The sequence below is a fragment of the Vipera berus genome, assembly GCF_964194415.1.
Source record: "Vipera berus genome assembly, chromosome: Z".
Classification (NCBI taxonomy): Eukaryota; Metazoa; Chordata; class Lepidosauria; order Squamata; family Viperidae; genus Vipera; species Vipera berus.
Window position 1 is genome coordinate 10058875 of NC_138205.1, and position 22390 is coordinate 10081264.

Below are 22390 nucleotides of genomic sequence, written 5' to 3' on the forward strand. Positions count from 1 at the left end.
CCATCAGCCAAAACTATTCTAAATCTAGTACATATGTGGGTGAAACAACATTCATTTGAGAGTAATTATTGAATCCTGCACTGAACATACTTTATTTCTTTTTCCCCTCTCCAGACATGGAGGAGTGTTTTAATTGTCCAGAAGATCATTATCCAAGCAATAAACAGGATTTCTGCATTCCAAAAAGTATAAGCTTTTTGTCTTATAAAGAACCATTGGGAGTCAGTTTGACCACTGTTGCCATTTTATTTTCTTCTTTAACAGCTTTGATTCTTGGAATTTTCCTTAAGTATAGAGACACTCCTATTGTTAAAGCCAACAACCAAAACCTTACTTATACCCTGTTAATAGCACTGTTTTTCTCCTTTCTATGTTCTTTTCTTTTCATTGGCCAACCAGACAAGTGGGTATGTCTTTTTCGACAAATTGCTTTTGGCATAATCTTTTCCGTGGCAGTTTCTTGCATACTAGCCAAAACAATCATTGTAGTACTTGCCTTCCTGGTTACCAAGCCAGGATCTAGAATGATGAAATGGGTAGGGGGTAGCCTGAGCCTCTCCATTGTTGTTTTATGCTCCTTTATTCAAATAACTATCTGTAGTGTATGGGTTGCAATTTATCCACCTTTCCCAGATTTTAGTATGGACTCCATAGCAGAAGAGGTTGTACTAGAATGTAATGAAGGTTCTGCTATCATGTTCTATTGTGTCTTAGGATTTATGGGCTTCCTGGCAATTGTCAGTTTCACTGTGGCTTTCCTAAGTAGAAATCTACCAGACAGTTTTAATGAAGCCAAGTTCATCACCTTCAGCATGTTGCTATTTTGCAGTGTTTGGATATCTTTTGTTCCAACTTACCTTAGCACCAAAGGAAAATATATGGTGGCTGTGGAGATCTTCTCCATCTTAGCTTCCAGTAGTGGTTTACTGAGCTGTATCTTCTTCCCCAAATGCTTTGTTATTTTAGTATTACCTGAGCTGAACAATAAGGCACACCTAACTAGGAAAAGAAGCAGATTTTAAAACCATAAAATTCTTTTTAGCCAAATTAAATGCTTTTTCCCAAGTAGAAGCAACTGAGTTTGTATCAGTCATGACCAATTTCATCTTGTCTACACAATTTTTATGCAATAGAGTTGTATAAATTTAAAGCATACCCTACACCCATAATATATAAGGATGATGTTCTCTCATACTAGACTATCTGCCTAGTAGATGACCTTTTCTATTACCAGACTACTATCCAGACTACCTATTTAATTCTCATATAGCTTCTACCTTCTCTACTCTGAAGACTTTTGAGTTGCAACTGTGTGGAAACCTATTTGATTAGGGCATTGAAATTTTAATCTCAACTATGAAATGCACTGCCTCCAGAAGTTAGATCTGCATCTACTCGATTGCTGCTTTATTACTGAGCCAATGCCTTCTTTTTTTCAGAAGATATTTATTCTATTATTTAATTACAGTGCCAAGTGACACTACTATATGACCCTCTGCCTATTTTAGAAACCCACTTTCTCTTCCAACAGTCAAAGAATATAATTTTTCTAATCTGTATTTGTTCATTCGTGTATGGCTATCTATACTACTAAAATTCTCATGTCTGTTTGTTTATATTTGGGAGAAATGGTTCATCATAGGGCAACCATTATTGTTAAGAAGGCACTTCAAATGGGCTAATCTACACAATGCTACACAATTACTCCCATGGGAATGAAACTTGAGGAAATTGTAGCTGCTTCAACATTACTGCATTGCTGCTGATTCAGCACCACTGTGTTGCCACAATCAGCTGAAGTCAAATTTTCATTGTTCCCTGATACTAGTGGAGAAGCTGGCAGGAAAACCAACAAGTTGATTGAGTAAGTCTCCCCAACTGACACAATCTCCCCAGATCTTCATGCTTGCAATGTGCCAGCCATTCTAACACCCTATGAACACTTTCTGACCTGTGCTTCCCCCTCTACACCCTCCCTGACGTCTTGCACATCCTGCATACCTTGCACAGTCTTCCTACCCCATGCCACATCCCTTTAGAGACTCTCCAACTCATGCAAAACCTCTAATGTCCCTCACACTATTTTCCTGACTTGCACCATATCTCCCACATATCCTTCACAACTTGCACTGGTCCACCATGCCCTCCTTGAACCCATTTGGCACATCTCATGCACTCCTGTGTAACCCCACACAGTCTTCTTGACTGTGCCCTCCCTGAACCATGTGGCAACTTTTATGTACCCCTGAGCACCATTCTGCTTCATTGACTATGCTAAAGCCTTTGATTGTGTGGATCATAACAAACTCTGGCAAGTTCTTAAAGAGATGGGCATACCAGACCATCTTATTTGTCTCTTGAGAAATCTATATGCGGGCCAAGAAGCAACAGTGAGAACTGGACACGGAACCACTGATTGGTTCAAAATTGGGAAAGGAGTCCGGCAAGGCTGTATACTGTCGCCTTGCCTATTTAACTTATATGCAGAGCACATCATGAGAAAGGCAGGGCTAGATGAATCAAAAGTTGGAATTAAGATTGCCGGAAGAAACATCAACAACCTAAGATATGCAGATGATACCACTCTAATGGCAGAAAGTGAAGAAGAACTAAAGAGCCTCATGTTGCGGGTGAAGAAGGAGAGTGCAAAACCTGGGTTGAAACTAAACATTAAGAAAACCAAGATCATGGCATCTGGCCCTCTCAATTCCTGGCAAATAGATGGGGAAGAAATGGAGGTAGTGACAGATTTTATTTTCCTGGGCTCCAAGATCACTGCAGATGGGGACTGTAGCCAAGAAATTAAAAGACGCTTGCTCCTTGGGAGGAAAGCCATGGCAAATCTAGACAGCACACTAAAAAGCAGAGACATCACCCTGTCAACAAAAGTGCGTATAGTCAAGGCTATGGTCTTCCCAGTTGCAATGTATGGCAGTGAAAGCTGGACCATAAGAAAGGCTGAGCGCCAAAGAATTGAAGCCTTTGAACTATGGTGCTGGAGAAGACTCCTGCGAGTTCCTTGGACTGCAAGGTGATCAAACCGGTCAGTCCTAGAGGAGATCAACCCTGACTGCTCTTTAGAAGGCCAGATCCTGAAGCTAAAACTCAAATACTTTGGCCACCTAATGAGAAGGAAGGACTCACTGGAGAAGAGCCTAATGCTGGGAAAGATTGAAGGCAATAGAAGAAGGGGATGACAGAGAATGACGTGGCTGGATGGAGTCATTGAAGCAGTAGGCGTGAGCTTAGATGGACTACAGAAGATGGTAGAGGACAGGAAGGCCTGGAGGAACATTGTCCATAGGGTCACGATGGGTTGGACACAACTTCGCAACTAACAACAACAACAACGAGCACCATTCCTGACCTATGCAACATGCCTCTGAGCTATTTTCAATGCTCACATCTTATGCTTTCCCCTCCCTCACATCTCCCTCTCCTACCTTTCAGTAATCACATTCTGCCTGCTGGTCTTGGACTTGCAATTTCCTGCTAGCTTTCCCACTGATTTTTTCCCAGCAATCTTCCAACAAGAAAAGCAAATATGGAAGCCATCAGAAATGGGAGGGAGGGAGGGAGGAAGGAAGGAAGGAAGGAAGGAAGGAAGGAAGGAAGGAAGGAAGGAAGGAAGGAAGGAAGGAAGGAATTCAGAAGTTGCTTCCATGCTCATAATTTTTTTTTGCCCACCTATGGTAATTCTATATCTTTTTTAAGATAAGGAAATATCTCTGAAACAATGACACAATGAATCATGGGTTTTCTAGTCTTTTGTATTTGTTCATTCCCTAGAATACATTTCCCTATAGGTGATAAGAACCTCTCTGTTTCTAAGTAATATAATTATATGCTGCACTTGATATATTTTCCTGCTATCAAAGTACAATAGGAAAGCATACAGACATCATTTCTTGAACTCTTTCCAACTTTACCACCAGTGGCCATGGTAATTATCTGTTAAATAAATACTTTGTTGAATCAATGTTTGTTTGTGTGTATATCTGCACAACAGATTCTTCTGTTCTGGATAATGTGATAAGGAAGGAGTAGAAAGGGTGCTTAGAATTATTTAGTCACCAATATTACAAGGCATTACACAGATATCTCCCCATAAGAGAACCATTGGGAAAATAGGTCTGAACTTTTTTTTCTGCTCTTATTCTGCAGACTCTACCCTGGTCTTTCTCACTGTTGTGCTCAATCTCTTTTACCAATCTCTCTCCTCTATTAGAATTGGTTCCACTTCATTCAGTAACCAATTCCTTTACAAAATTTCTTAAAAAAATTACTGAGATTGAAAAGCCTTCCTTCCTTCCTTCCTTCCTTCCTTCCTTCCTTCCCTCCCTCCCTCCCTCCTTCCTTCCTTCCTTCCTTCCTTCCTTCCTTCCTTCCTTCCTTCCTTCCTTCCTTCTTTCCTTGGATTAATTAGGCAAATTCAAAGCTTACTTTTGGCAGCATACCATTAAACCTAGTAGAATATCTAAACCACAACAACCTAAATGGCACCTCATGTGACAGAAGGAAAAAAACATTTTGAACCAAACCAAACAGTACTAAACACATGAACGCATCATCGATCTATCATGCAGCTTGAGGGGGAAAATGTTTTTTTAAGACCATCTAAAGACTTGCAGCAGTGGAGGACAATAAGTCTCTGGGTTGATTCTATCCAAGGGGCACTCTGTAATGCAGAAGAATGATTCTTATAAAGGGAACATGGCTTAATAGTTGAGACACTGGTAAGCAATGCAGATCACATAGCAAATGTATTAAAATAATTTTCCCTCCCCAGGTTCTACTATGCTGCCTCATTGTCGTAGTAACCACTGTTTCTTGGAGGGGGTGAACAAAAATATTGTGAGTGTATGCCATGAGTATACAGTATATCACCAGCAAGATCACTCAAGCAGTGAAGGTCATTGCAGCTGCCCAGCTAAAGCAAACAGGCACCTATACGGAGGAGAGCTATGGAGAAAGATCCCAGAAACAGATAGCATTGCACTCATGTCAGAAGCACTGTGTGCTTCTAGGTTGAAAGGATTAGCCAGAGACATCACCTTTGCCCACAAGATGCCCAGTTGTCAGCTCCTTTCATGTCCCTAGCAGGAGCTAGAGTAAAGGATGGGAACTCAACCTACCCCATGGCAGCACTTGAGTCTCAAACATGAGCTCGCTAACCTTCTACCAAGCAACCTAACCATGTGAGCCATCATGCCATCCTTAAATACGGAGCATGGTTTATCCATATATCACTATATGGACAGTGGCAGTTAAGACAGTAAGGGCAAAGCCAATAATGAAACACTCCTATATTTTTATCAAGTAAGCCACATGGAAAAATATATAAAATCATTGATGGTATAATGTAGATTATGGGCCCCTCCGGTCAGATGGGACTCAATATGCTACTGAGGAAGAGCTAAAGATCTTTCAGAGTATTCATGGTTTTTATAATTAGATTAAAGAATTCAGAATTTGTAGGTACTGATGTTGCCATGCAGAAAATGAAAATATGAAGTAGCAAACAGAGAATTACAGCTCCTGTGGAACAGAAGAAGAAGCATAAATGTGGGAAAGCCCAACACAGTGAAACAACCATAAATTGAAATCTTAGGCATTGGTGAATTGAGATGAACTTGCACCAGACACTTTCAATCAGAAAATCTATTTCATACTGAGGATATGAAAAAAAAGAAGAAATAGTGTTTTGTTTATAGCTAATAAGGATATAGCAGAACAGTTCATGGCTGCAATGCAATGCAATGCAGTGCAATGACCAAATAATATGAACTAAATTTCATGGAAATCTAGAACAACTACTCAAATTTATTGTCAACCATTGAGTTACTGCTGCCCAAGAGGAAGCACTGCACTTATTGAAAGCAAAGTTTCACATACATATGCCACAGAAAAGTATGAATTGTATCTTTGGAACATTTTTCTCAATAAATAAATGGACACGTATAATGTTTTCAAGGGACGCGGTGGCTCAGTGGGTTAGGATGCTGAGCTTGTCGATCAGAAGGTCAGCAGTTTGGTGGGTCTAATCCCGAGTGCCGCATAGCAGAGTGAGCGCCTGTTACTCGTCCCAGCTTCTGCCAACCTAGCAGTTTGAAAGCACGTAAAAATGCAAGTAGAAAAATAGGGACCGCTCCGGTGGGAAGGTAACAGCGTTCTGTGCGCCTTTGGCGTCTAGTCATGCTGGCCACATGACCACGGAGACATCCTCGGACAAGCGCTGGCTCTTCGGCTTTGAAACGGAGATGAGCACCGGCCCCTAGAGTTGGAAACAACTAGCACGCATATGCGGGGGAAACTTTACCTTTACCTTTATAATGTTTTCAACTCATTTATTTAACAGTGTTCCTTTCACATAGTTTAGGACCTATGTGGAGAACAGGTCATATTTTACATCATAATTATAAAGAAATATGGAAAAATTCAAATATGTTCATAAATACAGTATTTAAGCACCATTATATTTTTCAGAGAGTCCAGAAGCATAGTAAGCTGATGAGTGAGGGAAAGACAAGGGAAATGATTAATGTGGCCAAATTAGCTTGCCAATGGAGTGGTCATAGTTGGCATGTCAGGTGTGGTACCACAAAGGATCTCATTACTGCAGGACTTAGAAAATGAGAGGAAGCAGAAGGAGCACTTTGAAAATGCTCAGCTGGTTTTTTGGAGAGCCTAGGTACACCCTAACACAGGGGTGTCAAACTGCCGGCCTGCAGGCTGGAGCGTCATGGAGAAACCGCACCCATCCCATTTTCGACAATGGGAAAAAGTTCCGATACGTCACGCGATGTCACATGATGTCGCGGGTTTGAAATGCCAGCCCTAACAGGTTCAATTCCCATTCCTAAGCTCCATTTCCTATACTTCCTTTTAAAACTTAAATGATATTTATAGCACTACTTATCATATAATATAAAGGTAAAGGTTTCCCTGTCAGTCATGTCCAACTCCAGGGCATGGTGCTCATCTCCTTTTCTTGGCAAAAAGAGCCAGCATTGTCCAAAGATATTTTCTGTGGTCATGTGACCAGCATGGCTATACACCAAAGGGACATGGAAGAGTTACCTTCAACCAAAATGGTACCTATTAATCTGCTTGCATTTGCATGCTTTGGAACATGCTAGATGGGCAGGAGATGGGGCAAATAATGGATAATACTAATAGTATCATGATAGATCATATATTAAGTAATATCATGATAGATCTTATATTAAGCAAAGGGTAAGCAAAGTGAGCTCAATAAATGTATTTCCATCATTCTTTTCACTAATTGTATGTTTTTTTTCTTCTGTACATATGACCTTTCACTTTCCCAATTTCTACTTAATATCTTAGTTCCAAAAGTTCGTAAGAGTGCAGTAGTGTTTACTGAGACATAATAGACATCTCTCTCTGATATTTTTCAAAGTACCATTGCAAGTAATAGTATTCATTACTCATTAAGTATAGACATTGTCCCTTCTTCTCCATGTCACAAGGGCATTCCAGCAGACACTGTAAAAGTAGGATCCTAGATTAAGATACTGCTCTCTATTAATCTCTGCTCAGAAATGCAGAACTGCATGTAGGGAGAAAAAAGAAGGATTTGTGTCTGAATTGATATTTTCTTGGCTTAATTTCAGATAACGTTTATGGTCTAAACTTTAGGTAACATTAAGGGGTGGCCAACCCAACTCCTCATTTGAATAATAAAATAGGAGCTACTGTTTCATATCTACTATGGCCATGTATTATAGTGAGTTGGTTATATTCAGAACATGGATTTTATTTTTTTTCCCCAGCATAATATTAATTTCTCTTGGTTCCAACTGCAAACTCGGCAGTCCTCTTCCAATTGTTCACAAGTATTATCAGTCTGGAGACTTAATCATTGCTGCAATTATTTATCAGGTCTTCTTTCTTTCCAATGAGATCACATTTCAAAGACTTCCCTCTCGTGAAGTGCTTGATCAGTATCTGTAAGTATCTCCTGCTGGTGCTACTCCTCCTACTTCTCTTTCTTGCATTACCACCTGCAGTATTTTTGTGCTGAACCATATCAGCTACTAGTTAATCAGTAATCAACTTCCAATGTCCGTATATAGCAATTTTTAATTGCAAAACTCACAGAAATACCTCCTGTCTTAACACAGAAGTTCAAATTGAGACAAATCAATTTGACTCATAAATTATATTAGTTACTTTTTCCTCAGGAAATGTCTTTCCTTCAACAAAGTCATCCATTGAATGTAAAAATCTGGAGGTTGTAGATCTCCTTGGGTTAATCCTGATTTTTTTCCCCTGTTTCATCTCACCCAGAAATGAAACAGGATATTCCTCAAGTGCATTTGAGATTTTCTGTCAGACTTTTAAAGTCTAGTGTTGAAAAATGGAACTTTCTTCTCAATCTTAGAATATTATAGACAAAATACAGATAGAACTGAAGTTAAATGTTACTGTAATATCTAAGTTGATCCTGGAAGAAATAGCTTACTATGAATTTGACAGTTTGCCAGAAGAAGAATATAAAATACAGAAGAAAGCAGGCTTCAAATGCTTTCTCAGTTCAATGTTAACTTATCGCCCCTGCCCATCAGTGATTCCTTATACAATCTAGTGCTATTGTTCATTAAGGACAAAGATCCAAACATCCAGAATAAACAATAAGCACTAGATCTAGAACATTAAAAATATCAACTGTCTGAACATGAAGCAGAAATATTTGACGATGTTTGTAACTCTCACTGAAGGTTCCTCACTCATAATTATCAACATACTTTGGCTCTGGCATTTGCTGTAAAGGAGATCAATGAACATTTTGGAATTTTACCCAATATTAGCCTCGGTTTCCACATCGCTACTAATTATCTTGAGGAATATACAACTTATCTTTTAGCAATGGAATTTTTATCTACAAAAGATAATTTTATCCCCAACTACAAATGTAATGACCAGACCAACACGGTAGCCATCATTGGAGGACCCCGTACTAAGACCTGTGTCAACATGGCAACCACTTTATGCAACTACAAATTTCCCCAGGTGAGAAGAAAGATGGAGCAAGAGGAAAAGTTCATGAGCTAGTTATTATTTTCAGATGTTGGGCCCACATGATAACTCTTATGAGAAAGATTCCAGAGGCAACAAATATTTGTCATATAATGACAATATCACCAAAGGATAGTCCCTTTTTGCTTCATGACCAGTATTAAACATACAGATGTCCTTAACCCTAACTGTATTTTTTACAAAGCCTCTTTCACTATCCCACTCAAACCCAAGAATTGAATTAAGTAAAATAAAGTATCTTCCTTTATTTTTAAAAAAGTTTGCTTCCTCTTTTCCTCTGTTCTCCCATGTTTCGTCAACTAGATTACATATGGATCAGCTCCTTTGATGAATAATGACCAAGCAGGAATTTTTGTCAAATGGATGTTCCCTGATGAAATTCACCAGCTTAAAGGAATACTACACTTACTATTGCATTTTGGATGGACCTGGGTTGGGTTGATTTCTCTGTATGAGGAAGACAGGGAGAGATTTGTTCAAAATAGTCTTTCCATGTTTTCAGAGAGAGGAATATGCTTTGACTTTATAGAATGTCTACCTCAAATGATGTATGGTAGTGAAGCTGCTGAAATGGTGGATAAGGCAGATAAAATATATAAAGTGATTATGTGGAGTACAGTCATTGCAGTGATCTTTAATGGTGAAATTACAAGCATAGTGGCTTTGAGAATGATGCTCTCTGTTTTAGATTCTGATGATATTCCAAAGGAGAGAAAAGCCAAAATTTGGATCATGACAGCTCAGATGGAATTCACCTCTATTGTGATACAAAGACATTTGCCTATTAATTTTCTCCATGGTGCAATTGACTTTGCACTTCACTCAAAGGAGTTGACTGTATTCCAACAATTTATGAAGAAGAGAAACCCAAACTTTGAAAAAGAAGATGGCTTTATTAGGGATTTCTGGAAAGATGCATTTGAATGCTCATTTTCCAGCGATGTAAGTGAAGGGAATGCTGAAAGGATCTGTACTGGAGAAGAGAATTTGGAGAATCTTCCTAATTCTGTCTTTGAGACCACCATGGGTGGACTTAGTTACAGCATCTATAATGCAGTCTATGTTGTGGCACATGTTCTGAGGGCCTTGCTTACCTCAAATCTCAAAGCAGATCAAAAAATTGATAAGAGGAGGCACAAGTATTTCCTTCAATCACCATGGCAGGTAGTGTCCACTGATCCAAATTCAGGAAAATCATCAGATCATATAAAACAATGTTTATTCTTCTTTTATTTTGGCAGTTAAAATTAAAGTATTTATTTGTTTGTTTGTTTTCATACTTCCTAACTACCTACTCCATCCTTCTTTGCTTTACAGATACTTTTGAATGTTATTGGTATTGTTATATGCAAGAAAACAGAAATAGAAAAACCTTTAATCTTTGTCAAATATTATGTGTTATAAACACAGGGGTTACCATTGTAATATATATATTATTCTACCAAGTTAATTCATAATCCATAAAATGTTCAGTTGATCAAAGCAAATTAATGGTGTCAACTTTCTTTTTCAGCGTTGTCTTGGAATTTTTATATTAAACATTTAGAGATGAAAATATTCAATAGAGTGGAAAATCTATGTGATAGAGAAAGCATTTCTTTTTCAATTATAAACAGTGTAGATTGGTGAAAAAATAGCATTCCATTGACCATAAACCATACGGAGGGAACTGAGATTCCTACATATGATTCAAGGAAACTAGTTAATGTTTATATTTCTTTGATCTTTCATTTAGCTCCACCATTTTTTGAAGCAAGTTTCTTTTAACAACAGTGCTGGAGAACTGATTTCTTTTGGTCTCAATGGGGAATTGGAAACTGGATTTGATATTTTCAACTGGGTCACATTTCCAAACAACTCCTTTCTAAGGGCCCAAATCGGAAGGATCGACCGCATGGCTCCCCCAGATAAGCTCCTCACCATTTCTGCCAAGGATGCTGTTTGGCCTCTTGTATTTAACCAGGTGCATCTCATTTTTCACAGAAATAATTTAACAACCACTAACACCTCAACAACACTTATTTAGCAGCCTCAATATTTTTTGTAAATGATACGAACATAAACTATTATAGTGTAAATAAATGCCTACAACATTTAACATTTATTTGGGTCCAGCGCAAAATTATCACAATGGTCATTATAGTAGTAATCTTTATTAGTTAATTTCAGTGGAATGAAATGAAATAAGCTAAGATAAAAAAGTAAGATAAATTGGGATATGATAAAATAGAATGCAAAGATACAGTATATAATAATATGAATACTACAGATCAAAAACTATAGGTCCTTAAGTGAATTACTTTTACATGCAATATATTATATAAATCATGTTCTTTGTTGGAGAAGCCTGAAAATAAACATATCAGTTGATTACTTGTATATTTGGTCCGTGAGGAAAATATATTTTGTTTTTTTTTTAAAAAAAATGTCTCCCTCTATATGGTTTTGTAAAGTGGTAACTCTACTTCTGAGCCCTTGCTGAGCCAAATAAGGGAAAATTGAATAAGACATTTGAAGGAGTTAGGATGTCTTTACTCACTTAAGTAGAATAATGACAGTCTAGGAAAGTGTGTAGCTTAATGGAAAGAAACAATTTATTCCCAAACAGTAAAAATATTTTAAAAATAGCATAGCCAGGCTTTTTTTTTAAAAAAATCATCTCCTTGGATTTAAATTTATATTTGAGGGGCTGCCACAAAGAAGAGGGAATCAGTTTGTTCACCAGAGCACCAGAGGGAAGGATGAGAAACAATGATTGGAAGCTGATGAAATAGAGAAGTAAACTGGAATTAAGGAGAAACTTCCTAACAATGAGGACAATCAATCAGTGGAACAGGTTACCCCAGAAATTGTGGGTGCTCCACTGCTGGAAGTTTTTAGAAAGAGACTGGACAATCACTCGTCTGAGGTGGTATAGGTCCTCCTTCTTGAGCAGAGGGCTGGACTAGAAGACCTCCAAGGTCCTTTACAGATCTATTCTATTCTATTCTATTCTATTCTATTCTATTCTATTCTATTCTATTCTATTCTATTCTATTCTATTCTATTCTATTCTATTCTATTCTATTCTATTCTATTCTATTCTGTTCTGTTCTGTTCTATTCTATTCTATTCTATTCTATTCTATTCTATTCTATTCTATTCTATTCTATTCTATTCTATTCTATTCTATTCTATTCTATTCTATTCTATTCCAGTCTAGTCTAGTCCCCTGAAAGAGATGAAATGAGGAACAGAAACTCTTTGTTAAAACAAAGTCTTCTGCTGGAGATACTATTTATTTGCCTAACCAGCTGATTAGTTAATCCAAATGATTGCATACTGAGCATAAAAATCACAAACACACAAACAGACACACACAGAGAGAGACATACATATCTATATCATAACATACACCAATAAAAAGGAATGCAGTATGATACAGAACACTGCTTTGTGATGAGACTTCTAATTTCTAAGAGGGAACCTCATTTATACATTACACCACACCCAGTTCAGTTTAGTAAATTCTCAGGTTTAGGATTAGGCTTTACGTTAAGTTAATAAACATCTTGTGGAAACAGTTGAGTGTGGTAATGAACATATTCTTTATAAATAATTAAAGAGAAGGTAAGTTTTTACTCCTCCCTTCCTCAAGTTAAAAACCAACTGAGTGATTCTCAGCTAGTCATCTTCTCACTTTAGAAATGAGGGCATAGTAAAGCACATCTCAAAATCTTTTCAAGAAAACTGCAAGAACTTCTCCAGGCAGTCTCTCAGAATTGTGTATGATTCAATGGAAGAAAGGTGGGGGGGGGGAGAGGAAGAGTTAAGCAGTGTTTCTCAAACTCAGGAGGTTTATGATGTGTGAACTTCAACATGATCGCTGGAGAATTTTGGCAGTTGATGTTCAAACCTATTCTATGGTAGTTGCTTAGGATTGAGGAAGAAATGAATTAAAGAATCTTTTGATAAATTTAAAACAAGAAAAATGGTGAAATGGGACACTAAGGATTGATAAGTATGTGAAGAGTTTGGGCATAGATAATTGATGAAATGGACACTCCCAACACATACATTCTTCATATGAAAGCAATCTCATTTTATTTATGAACAGACATTGCCTCTTTCCATCTGTAATGAGAAATGTCCCTTTGGCAACAGCAAGGTCAAAGTGGAAGGGAAATTATCCTGCTGCTATGACTGTAGGCAGTGTCCAGAAGGGAAGATAGCTGACCAAATGGGTAAGCAAAGGAATCTACTAAATATATCAATGATTTAATAAATATAAATGGTTTTGAATTTTTAATCAGTTTTATGGTAATGAAAAATTTTGAGCTATCTTATAGATTCTATATATAAGCAATGAAAAATGTGAACTGCTTGTTTATAGTTCAGTGAGCTATTTAATATTTATGTAAATTCTAAGTCATCCAAAGGTGCTTTTTGTACCAAGGGCATTTTTCAAATGGCAGCTGGACTTTCTTTGTTTTTCCATGAAAACGTTTTGCTTCTCATCCAAGAAGCTTCTTCAGCTCTGACTGTAGTTCTGGCTTCAGTCAGAATTGAACAAGCTTCTGAATGAGAAATAAAATGTCTTCAAGGAAAAACAAAGTTCATTTGCCTTTTAAAAAACAATTTTTGGAAATATTTAATGGTATAATCCATCAGTTTAATTTAAAAGGCATAATGTTCCTTAAGATTTGCAATAGTGGTAAATATCTATAGCTAGGGTGTAGAACAAGGGTAAAAGTTTGTTCTCCAAGCCTGTGGGTTGGTTTCTGAACATTTTGTTACCAGGCTAGGAACAGCTGCAGTGGAGTAACATCTTCAGCTGACATTCCCTAAACTCCACTGAAGATGTTATCTAGCCTTGTAATGAAACGTGGGAAACCAAGCCCACTGGCTTGGAGAACAAACCTTTACTCTCATTTCTTTACCCTCAAATCTTTACCTTCATCTTCATCAATAGGTTTCTCACAGTTGGATTATTCTCCTTATTGCTTCTAGAAGTATAAACATTTTGGCAGGTAACCAATGCTTGTTATTAACCAATCCATAAGGCTTTTTTGCATATGCTTTTTGACTGTAAGGTTAACATTCCATCAAATTCAATCCATGCAACATTTTTTCCTACTATTTCAACCCTTTTTACTTCCTATTCTACCTGAAGAATAGAAGTATCACATACAGATTTTGGTGTAGCTGTATAACTTAAGGGATATTGAAACTGAACACTACAGTATTTAATGCATTTCATTGTCAATCATTTTGAGAAAAAATATTATGAAGTCATAGGATCTAAATAAATCAAGTATGTTATTAATTCTTCATGATTAAAAGTAAAGTAGTTTTGTGAAATAGTTTTGTTTCTTCCCCCAGACTTAGATGACTGTTTCCCATGTCAAGAGGATCAATATCCAAACAAGGGTCAAGATGATTGCCTTCAAAAAACTGTAACTTATTTGAATTTCCAAGAGCCTTTGGGGATTTCTTTGGTAATGATTGCAATCTCCTTTTCTATCATCTCAGCTGTGGTGCTAGGAATCTTCATAAAACACCAGGACACTCCCATTGTCAAAGCCAACAACAGGAACCTTACCTACACACTTCTCATTGCTCTTCTGCTTTCCTTCCTTTGTACTTTGCTCTTCATTGGGCAACCTGATAAAGTGAAATGTCTCATGAGACAGACTGCTTTTGGCATCACTTTCTCTGTAGCCCTTTCTTGTATTTTGGGTAAAACAACCATAGTAGTTCTTGCTTTCATGGCCACCAAGCCAGGCTCCAACATGAGGAAATGGGTGGGGAGAAGGATGGCCAACACTGTTGTCCTCTCTGTTTTCATGGCTCAGTTCAGCATTTGTGTACTGTGGCTGGGAGTTTCTCCCCCATTTCCAGATTCAGACATGCATTCCATAGCTGAAGAAATTGTCCTTGAATGTAATGAAGGTTCAACCACAATGTTTTATACTGTCCTGGGCTTTATGGGGCTGTTGACTGCTGTCACTTTCACGGTTGCCTTCCTAGCCAGGAATTTACCTGATAGCTTCAACGAAGCCAAATTTATCACCTTCAGCATGTTGGTCTTTTGTAGCGTCTGGGTGTCATTTGTTCCCACATATTTGAGTACAAAGGGGAAATATGTGGTTGCTGTAGAGATATTCTCTATTTTGGCTTCAGCAGCTGGATTACTGGGCTGTATCTTTTCCCCCAAGTGCTATATCATTATTCTGAGGCCTGATTTGAATAAGAAGGAGCAACTGATAAAGAAATGAAGCTGATAATTTTTTTTATCCCTTGAATGAAACAACCTGGTTACTTTTGCCCAATAGGGCTTTTTTTTCATTTTTGTGTAATCAGATACATAGAGATGCATATATATATTGCACTCTGTCTATGACATCATGGCAGATAATACACCTTTTAAAGTTTTTAGTCTTAAATTATTCATGATAGATCTTAGATTAAGCAAAAGGTAAGCAAAATGAGTTCAATAAATGTATGTCCATTATTCTTTTCTCTAATTGTATGTTTTTTCTTCTTCTGTACATATGAGCTTTCATTCTACCATTTTTTACTTAATATCTTAGTTCCAAAGGTTCATAACACGGCATTTGTGTCTAGTGAGAAATAACATGTTTCACTCTGATATTTTTCAAAGTTCCCTTGCGAGTAACTCAGTACTTAATGTATAGACATCGTCCCTTCTTCTCCATGTCCCAAGGGCATTTCAGCAGACACTGACAAAACTAGGACCTTGGATTAAGACATTGCATTATATTAACCTCTGCTCAGAAATACAGAATTGCAGGTAGGGAGAAAAAGAAGGATTTGTGTTGGAGCTGATATATCCCCAGCTACAAATGTAATGACCAGACCAACACAATAGACGTCATGGGAGGACCCCGTACTAAGACCTGTGTCAACATGGGAACTACTTTGTGCAACTTCAAATTTCCCCAGGTGAGAAGAAATACAGTATGGAGCCAGAGGAAAAGTCAATGAGCTAGTTATTATTTTCAGTTGTTGGGCCCTCACGACAACTCTTATTATTCTGAGACCTGACTGGAATAAGAAGGAGCAACTAATAAAGAAATGAAGCTGATAATTATACCAGATCTCTTCAATGAAGCAACTTGGTTACTTTCACCCAATAGGGCTTTTTTTTAAAAGTTATTTTTGTAGTTTGGAGCAGTAACCTGATATATAGAGATGCAGATATATATTGCACTCAGCCTATGACACCATGACAGACAATGAAGCATTTTTTAAAAATTTTAATCTTAAATTATTCAGATTTTAATTTTAGTTTATTGATTAATTATTTATTTTTATTTTATTTAGATTTATATACCGCCCTTTCTCGAAGGACTCAGGGCGGTTTACAGGGCATTTAAAAAACAGTCAATACAAACGTTAAAACAAATTAAAAGAGATTAAATAGAACCCTGAGAAAATTAAAACCCAGTTAAAATTAAAATTAAAAATATTCTCAGCCTGGGCCAGAGAGCTCGAAGAGCCAGGTCTTCAGGTCCCGGCGGAATGAACGGAAGTTGGGGGCAGTCCTAAGCTCCGCAGGCAGCTGGTTCCACACGGCAGGCGTACCCACTGAGAAGGCCCTACCCCTGGGTGTTAAACGCCGGCAGTCTTTAACCGGCTACACCCTGAGGAGACCCTCCCTGTGGGAGCGCACTGGATGAAGGGAACTTGATGCTGGCAGCAGGTGTTCCCTCAAATATCCCGGACCCAAGCCATTTAGGGCTTTATAGGTCATCACCAGCACCTTGAATCTCACCCGAAGGGCAACTGGAAGCCAATGCAGCTCGCGGAGTAGAGGTGTTACATGGGAATATCGGGAGACCCCCATCACGACCTGCGCGGCCGCATTCTGCACCAGTTGAAGCCTCCGGGTGGTCCTCAAGGGCAGCCCCATGTAGAGAGCGTTGCAGTAGTCTAAACGGGAGGTCACGAGCACATGAGTGACTGTGCGTAGGGCATCTCGGTCCAGGTAGGGTCGCAACTGGTGCACCAGGCGAACCTGGGCAAAAGCCCCCCTTGTCACAGCTCCTATATGGTCTTCAAAAGTGAGCTGCGAATCCAGGAGGACGCCCAAGTTGCGAGCCCTATCAACGGGGGGTAACACCTCACCCCCCCATCGTTAGAGATGGAATAGTCTGGTTGACCCGATATGCCGGTATGCACAGCCACTCAGTCTTGGCAGGATTGAGACGAAGCCTGTTTCTCCCCATCCAGACCCGGACCGCTTCCAGGCAACGGGACATCACGGCGAGGGCATCGCTGGGTTGGTTTGGGGTGGAGAAAAAAAAGTTGGGTATCATCAGCGTACTGATGATACCCCACCCCAAAACCACGAATGATCTCGCCCAGCGGCTTCATATAGATGTTGAACAGGAGGGGTGAGAGAACTGACCCCTGAGGAACTCCACAAACGAGAGGCCTCGGGGCGGACTTCTGCCCTCCCGTCAACACCGACTGCGAGTGGCCCAGGAGATAGGAGGAGAACCACTGCAAAACAGTGCCTCCCACTCCCAACTCCCTGAGACGCTGCAGTAGGATACCATGGTCGATGATATCGAAAGCCGCTGAGAGGTCTAATAGGACTAGGACAGAGGAACAACCCCTGTCCCGAGCCCGCCAGAGATCATTCACCAGCGCGACCAATGCCGTCTCCGTGCTGTGCCCAGGCCTGAAACCCGATTGGTACGGGTCCAGATAATCAGTTTCATCCAGGAACAGAGGAAGCTAATGGGCCACCACACTCTCAACAACCTTCGCCAGAAAGCGGAGGTTGGAGACCGGACGATAGTTATTTAAAACAGCTGGGTCCAGGGCAGGCTTCTTGAGGAGGGGTCTCACCACCGCCTCCTTCAGGGAGGCGGGGAAGACACCCTCCTTCAAGGAAGCAGTTATTACTGCCTGGAACCAGCCTCGTGTCTCCTCCCGAGCCGCATAAACCAGCCAGGAGGGGCACGGGTCCAACAAACAGGTGGTGGAGCTCAGCCTCCTCATCATCCTGTCCACATCATCAGGGGAAAAAGGATCGAACTCAGTCCAGATAACATGCTCAAGACCATCCGATTCCTCCACGTCAGACTCTGCCCAGTCAGAGTCCAAACCGGCCCGGATCTGAGCGATTTTGTCCGTCAGATGATGACTAAACTCCTCGGCCCGCCCCTGCAAGGGATCCTCCCTCACCTCCTGGTTAAGAAGGGAGCGAGTCACCCTAAACAGGGTGGCCGGGCGATTATCTGCGGACGCGATAAGGGCAGAGAAGTAATTAGCCTTCGCCGTCCTCATCGCCGCAAGATAAGACCTTATAAAGGTTCTTAACTGCAATCGGTCAGATTCGGATCAGGTGGATCTCCAACAGCTCTCTAGACCCCGTCTCCGACGCTTCATCTCCCGGAGCTCCACAGAAAACCATGGAGCCCAACGGGATCTGTGCTGGGTCAGGGGTCGCAAGGGTACAACACAGTCGAGTGCCTCAGCGGCTGCCTTATCCCAGGCATCAACCAAGGCCTCCACTGGGCTGTGGGTGAGGGTGATGGGTATAGACCCAAGCGCCATCTGGAACTGTTCCGGGTCCATTAGGCGCCTGGGGCGGAACCACCTGGTTGGTCCCGCCGCCCAGCAGTGGGGGGTAGCATAACGGAAGACCAGCCACAGGATATAATGGTCGGACCATGACAGGGGAACAATGACCGGTGAACCCCCTCCTAGAACATCCAACCACTGTCCGGACAGGAACACCAGGTCGAGAGTGTGACCCCCTGCATGAGTCGGGCCCTGAATTACTTGGGTCAGGCCAATGGCTGTCATGGAAGCCATGAACTCCCAAGCCAACTCAGATGACCCTCCCAGTGAAGGCAGGTTGAAATCACCCAGTACCATAAGCCTGGGGAACTCCACCGCCAACCCTGAGAGGGTGTCGAGCAGCTCGGGCAGGGCTGTTGCCACACAGCTGGGTGCCAGGTATGTGAGCAACAAGCCCATCTGAACCCGAGGGCCACATCTCAGGAGGAGGGTCTCACTCCCGCCAGTCTGGACAATGGTGGTCTCCTGCGGACATAAAGTCTCCCTGATAACCACCGCCACCCCTCCACCCCTGCCCTGAGCCTGCAGCCAGTGTAGCACACAGAAACTTGGGGGACATAATTCAGTCAGAGGGACCCCTCCCTCCGAGCCCACCCAAGTTTCCGTAATGCACGCCAGATCCGCGCATTCCTCCTCAATCAAGTCACGAACGAGGGGAGCCTTGTTAACAACGGATCTGGCGTTAAAATAAACCAGCCTAAGCTCAGGGACCTGATCACCCTCACCCCCGGGCAAGTGGGTGCCAACCGGAGGGTCGGAGCGCGCCACTGCTCGAAGACAGCGGGGGCGTGATCCCAGATGTTGATATGGCCCTCCGTGCAAACACCTGCCACCATTCCCTATCGTCGTGGGGATTTGCAGCCCCACCCCAGCACACACAGAACCAGCAGTCTCCGCCCCAACCCTATCTCGCCGGAACCCTTCATAGGCCCAGACTGGGTACCAATTAAAAAGTCCCTCCCCACCCTACTGTCCCTCCCCATCCCTAACCCTTTAAAATACCTAGCTAAAAATATATCAGGGGCCTCTTAATGCGTCTCCACCAGAGGCCCCTAGTTAAGCCCAGCCACCTCTCGGGGTCCCAGCAATTGGGCCCGTCATCAAGGGAAATGTTAGAAAGGGAGGCTGGTCGTATCCAGGAGGGAGAAACCCCCCTGAGGGCGTACAAGTCCGATCTAGAGTATTGTACTCGAGCCATGAGATAGAACTGTCCATATGAGCCATTGTTCACAAATGGGGTCAGATGTTATTAAGATGATAAGATGTTAGTTAAGATGTAAAAACATTAAGTCCGGAACATGTCTTCATCCAGCAATCCGCCAATCCGGCTCTGCTCTCACCTGAGCCGGTCCAGACAAGAGCCCATGACTGTCCTCTCACCTAGCCATGAGATCCAGCCTGGGATTGATAAGGGCAGCATTGCTGGGGGAGTAGAAATCCCCCCTGCTAGTCTCTCACACCAGCAGGGGATTGATAGCCAGTCCAGGGCCGCCCTCTCACCACGGCCTGTCCTAGACTCCTTCCGGAACATCATAGGGAGGTCACGGGAACAGGAGAAAAAATGTCCCAAATCCTGTTCCAGCCTCCAATCCATCTTGGAAAGTAACAAGCAAAGACCATCCAAACACGCTAAATCCATTCCTAGGGCAGCAGGGAGCTCAGTCATAAATGTCAAGTGCTCAGATTCAAGCAGCCAAATCTCCAGCATTCTCTGAGAAAAAGAAGGAGACAGAAAAGTCTCCCCCATAGCCTCCACGCCGAAACGGGAATCCGCAGCCATTTTATAAGCGGAAAGACCAGGAGTAACAGTCAGGAGTAGAGAGATCCATGCGGCTGCAAACGGCGCCCTCCAATTGAGTTCAGGCGCCTGATAATCCATCCAGGGGTCCACAGCAGGATCCTAGGCTGACGAAGTCATTTCAGTCTGACGAAGCTCCCCAGCGCCCGAGGTAAGTGGAAGCAAGCGATCAATTCTAGCCAGCACAGCACCCGACAGCTGATCCAGAGCACCAGCTGATCGGCGGCAGGTTACAGGCCGCCCGGCCACTGCCGCTGCCGCTGCTACTTCTCTGGGGGGGGAAAGGCTCCACACCATGAAACAGTGCTAGCCTGTTGTTCCTACACCCCCCCTCCGAATATGCCCCTCGGCTGGGCTTTCGTGAGCCTCCCAGTCCCCCATTGTGTCGGCTCACCGCAGAGCTCAGCAAACGCCGCCCGTGGTCGCCGCCATCTTGGGCAAAAAAAAACCCACTTTGAGTTACTCTCTGAAGGAGATGAATAGTTAAGAAATATGAAAATTAAGAAATAAATATTTGTCTTGCTCTGCATGAAGCTGATATGAAAGGAGGAGAACCTAGGAAGTTAGAGAGTACCTGGAAATTAAATACAAAGAGAATCCACATGATTATAATCTCTTGTTCAAAATACAGGAAGTGTTGTTTTTTATATAAATTTTTTATTAATTTTCTCATTTTACAATCAGATACTTAACAGACAGCATGTTATCTGCGTCCATTAGTAATTCAGTGGCATATATTAACTTTTTTCAATCTAGATCCAATATTACACCATCAAATATTTCCTCTTCCTCTGATAGTACCTGTTTTCCCACACTAGGCAAATACAATTATTATAATAAATATACAATTAAATATCAACATCTTTGTTATATGTTTATCATAATATCAATGTCAGTTTTATATAAATTTATAACCAAATCATATCTTAATTGCTTTTGCACTTAATATCCTTCTCCTTCTCCCTTCTCTATCTTCTCCACCTGCCTTGCTTGCACTTGGCTATTTGAGGCTATTGTTGGACTTTCCTCTGATCCCCCCCATAGCTCTTGCAAATAGCCATGTGCCCTGGTCTAATGATATGCATGCTATTCCACCATTGCAAATCTGCTGATCTTCCTCTGATCCCTGGACTGGCCACTTCAGTGCATTCACTGCATCTGCATGCCACTCCTGCCCACCACTGCCTATCCCAGTCAATCCCATCTTCACTGGCCATTATCCATGCATTACTGTGCATGCGAGACACAGCACTCTCTCTCTTCACCTTGTCTGCATCCGATCGTCTGGAGTTGCTGTTGGATCACTCTCCAATTTTTCCCATCTCCCGACCTCGGTTGGCTGCTGTGTGTCTGACCTCTTCTCTATCTCATGAGTCGTGCTGCCCTCATCCATTCATCGCCCTTCCCCTGGTGGTGTACACATTGTTCTACCCTTCTAGGTCTCCCGGTTCTCCTCTGGTCTTCAGGTTGGGTGCCTCGGTGCATTTGTTGCGGCCAAATGCTCCTCCTGCTCCTCACCAACCATCCCAGTCAATCTCATCCTTGCCAGACGTCCTCCGTCCATTTCTGTGTGCGTGGGCTGCCACCCTCTATCTTCTTGTCCCGTCCACATACGATCATCGGGAGTTGCCACTGGATCCTCCTCACTTGCTCCCATCCTCCAACCTTGGTAGAACACTGTGTACGGCATTTTTCTCCATTGCATGAGTCATACGGCTTCTATCTTTTTCGACTCCTTTCTTTCTGAGTGTGGGCAGTATTTTTTTGTTGTTGTTCATGCACTCTTAATGCTTGATAAGCTGGTAGCAGCTCTATTGGAGGTCCAGCCGATCCGAATCTGACCGATTGCGACTAAGAACCTATATGAGGTCTTATCTCGCAGTGATAAGGGCGGCGAGGTCTAACCACTTCGCTACCCTTATCGCGTCTGCA

At 41.5% G+C, this 22390-nt stretch overlaps 1 protein-coding gene across 1 annotated transcript; it reads left to right on the forward strand.

The window, feature by feature from the left end:
* Positions 1–5230: 5230 nt before the first annotated feature.
* LOC308678602 (vomeronasal type-2 receptor 26-like) lies at positions 5231–15320 on the forward strand (the record flags this gene model as incomplete). Its single annotated transcript, XM_081345828.1, has 6 exons — positions 5231–5319; positions 8745–9036; positions 9367–10227; positions 10799–11026; positions 13160–13286; positions 14425–15320. 6 exons carry the CDS (start codon positions 5231–5233, stop codon positions 15318–15320), a joined length of 2493 nt encoding a protein of 830 aa, XP_081201954.1.
* Positions 15321–22390: the final 7070 nt, after the last annotated feature.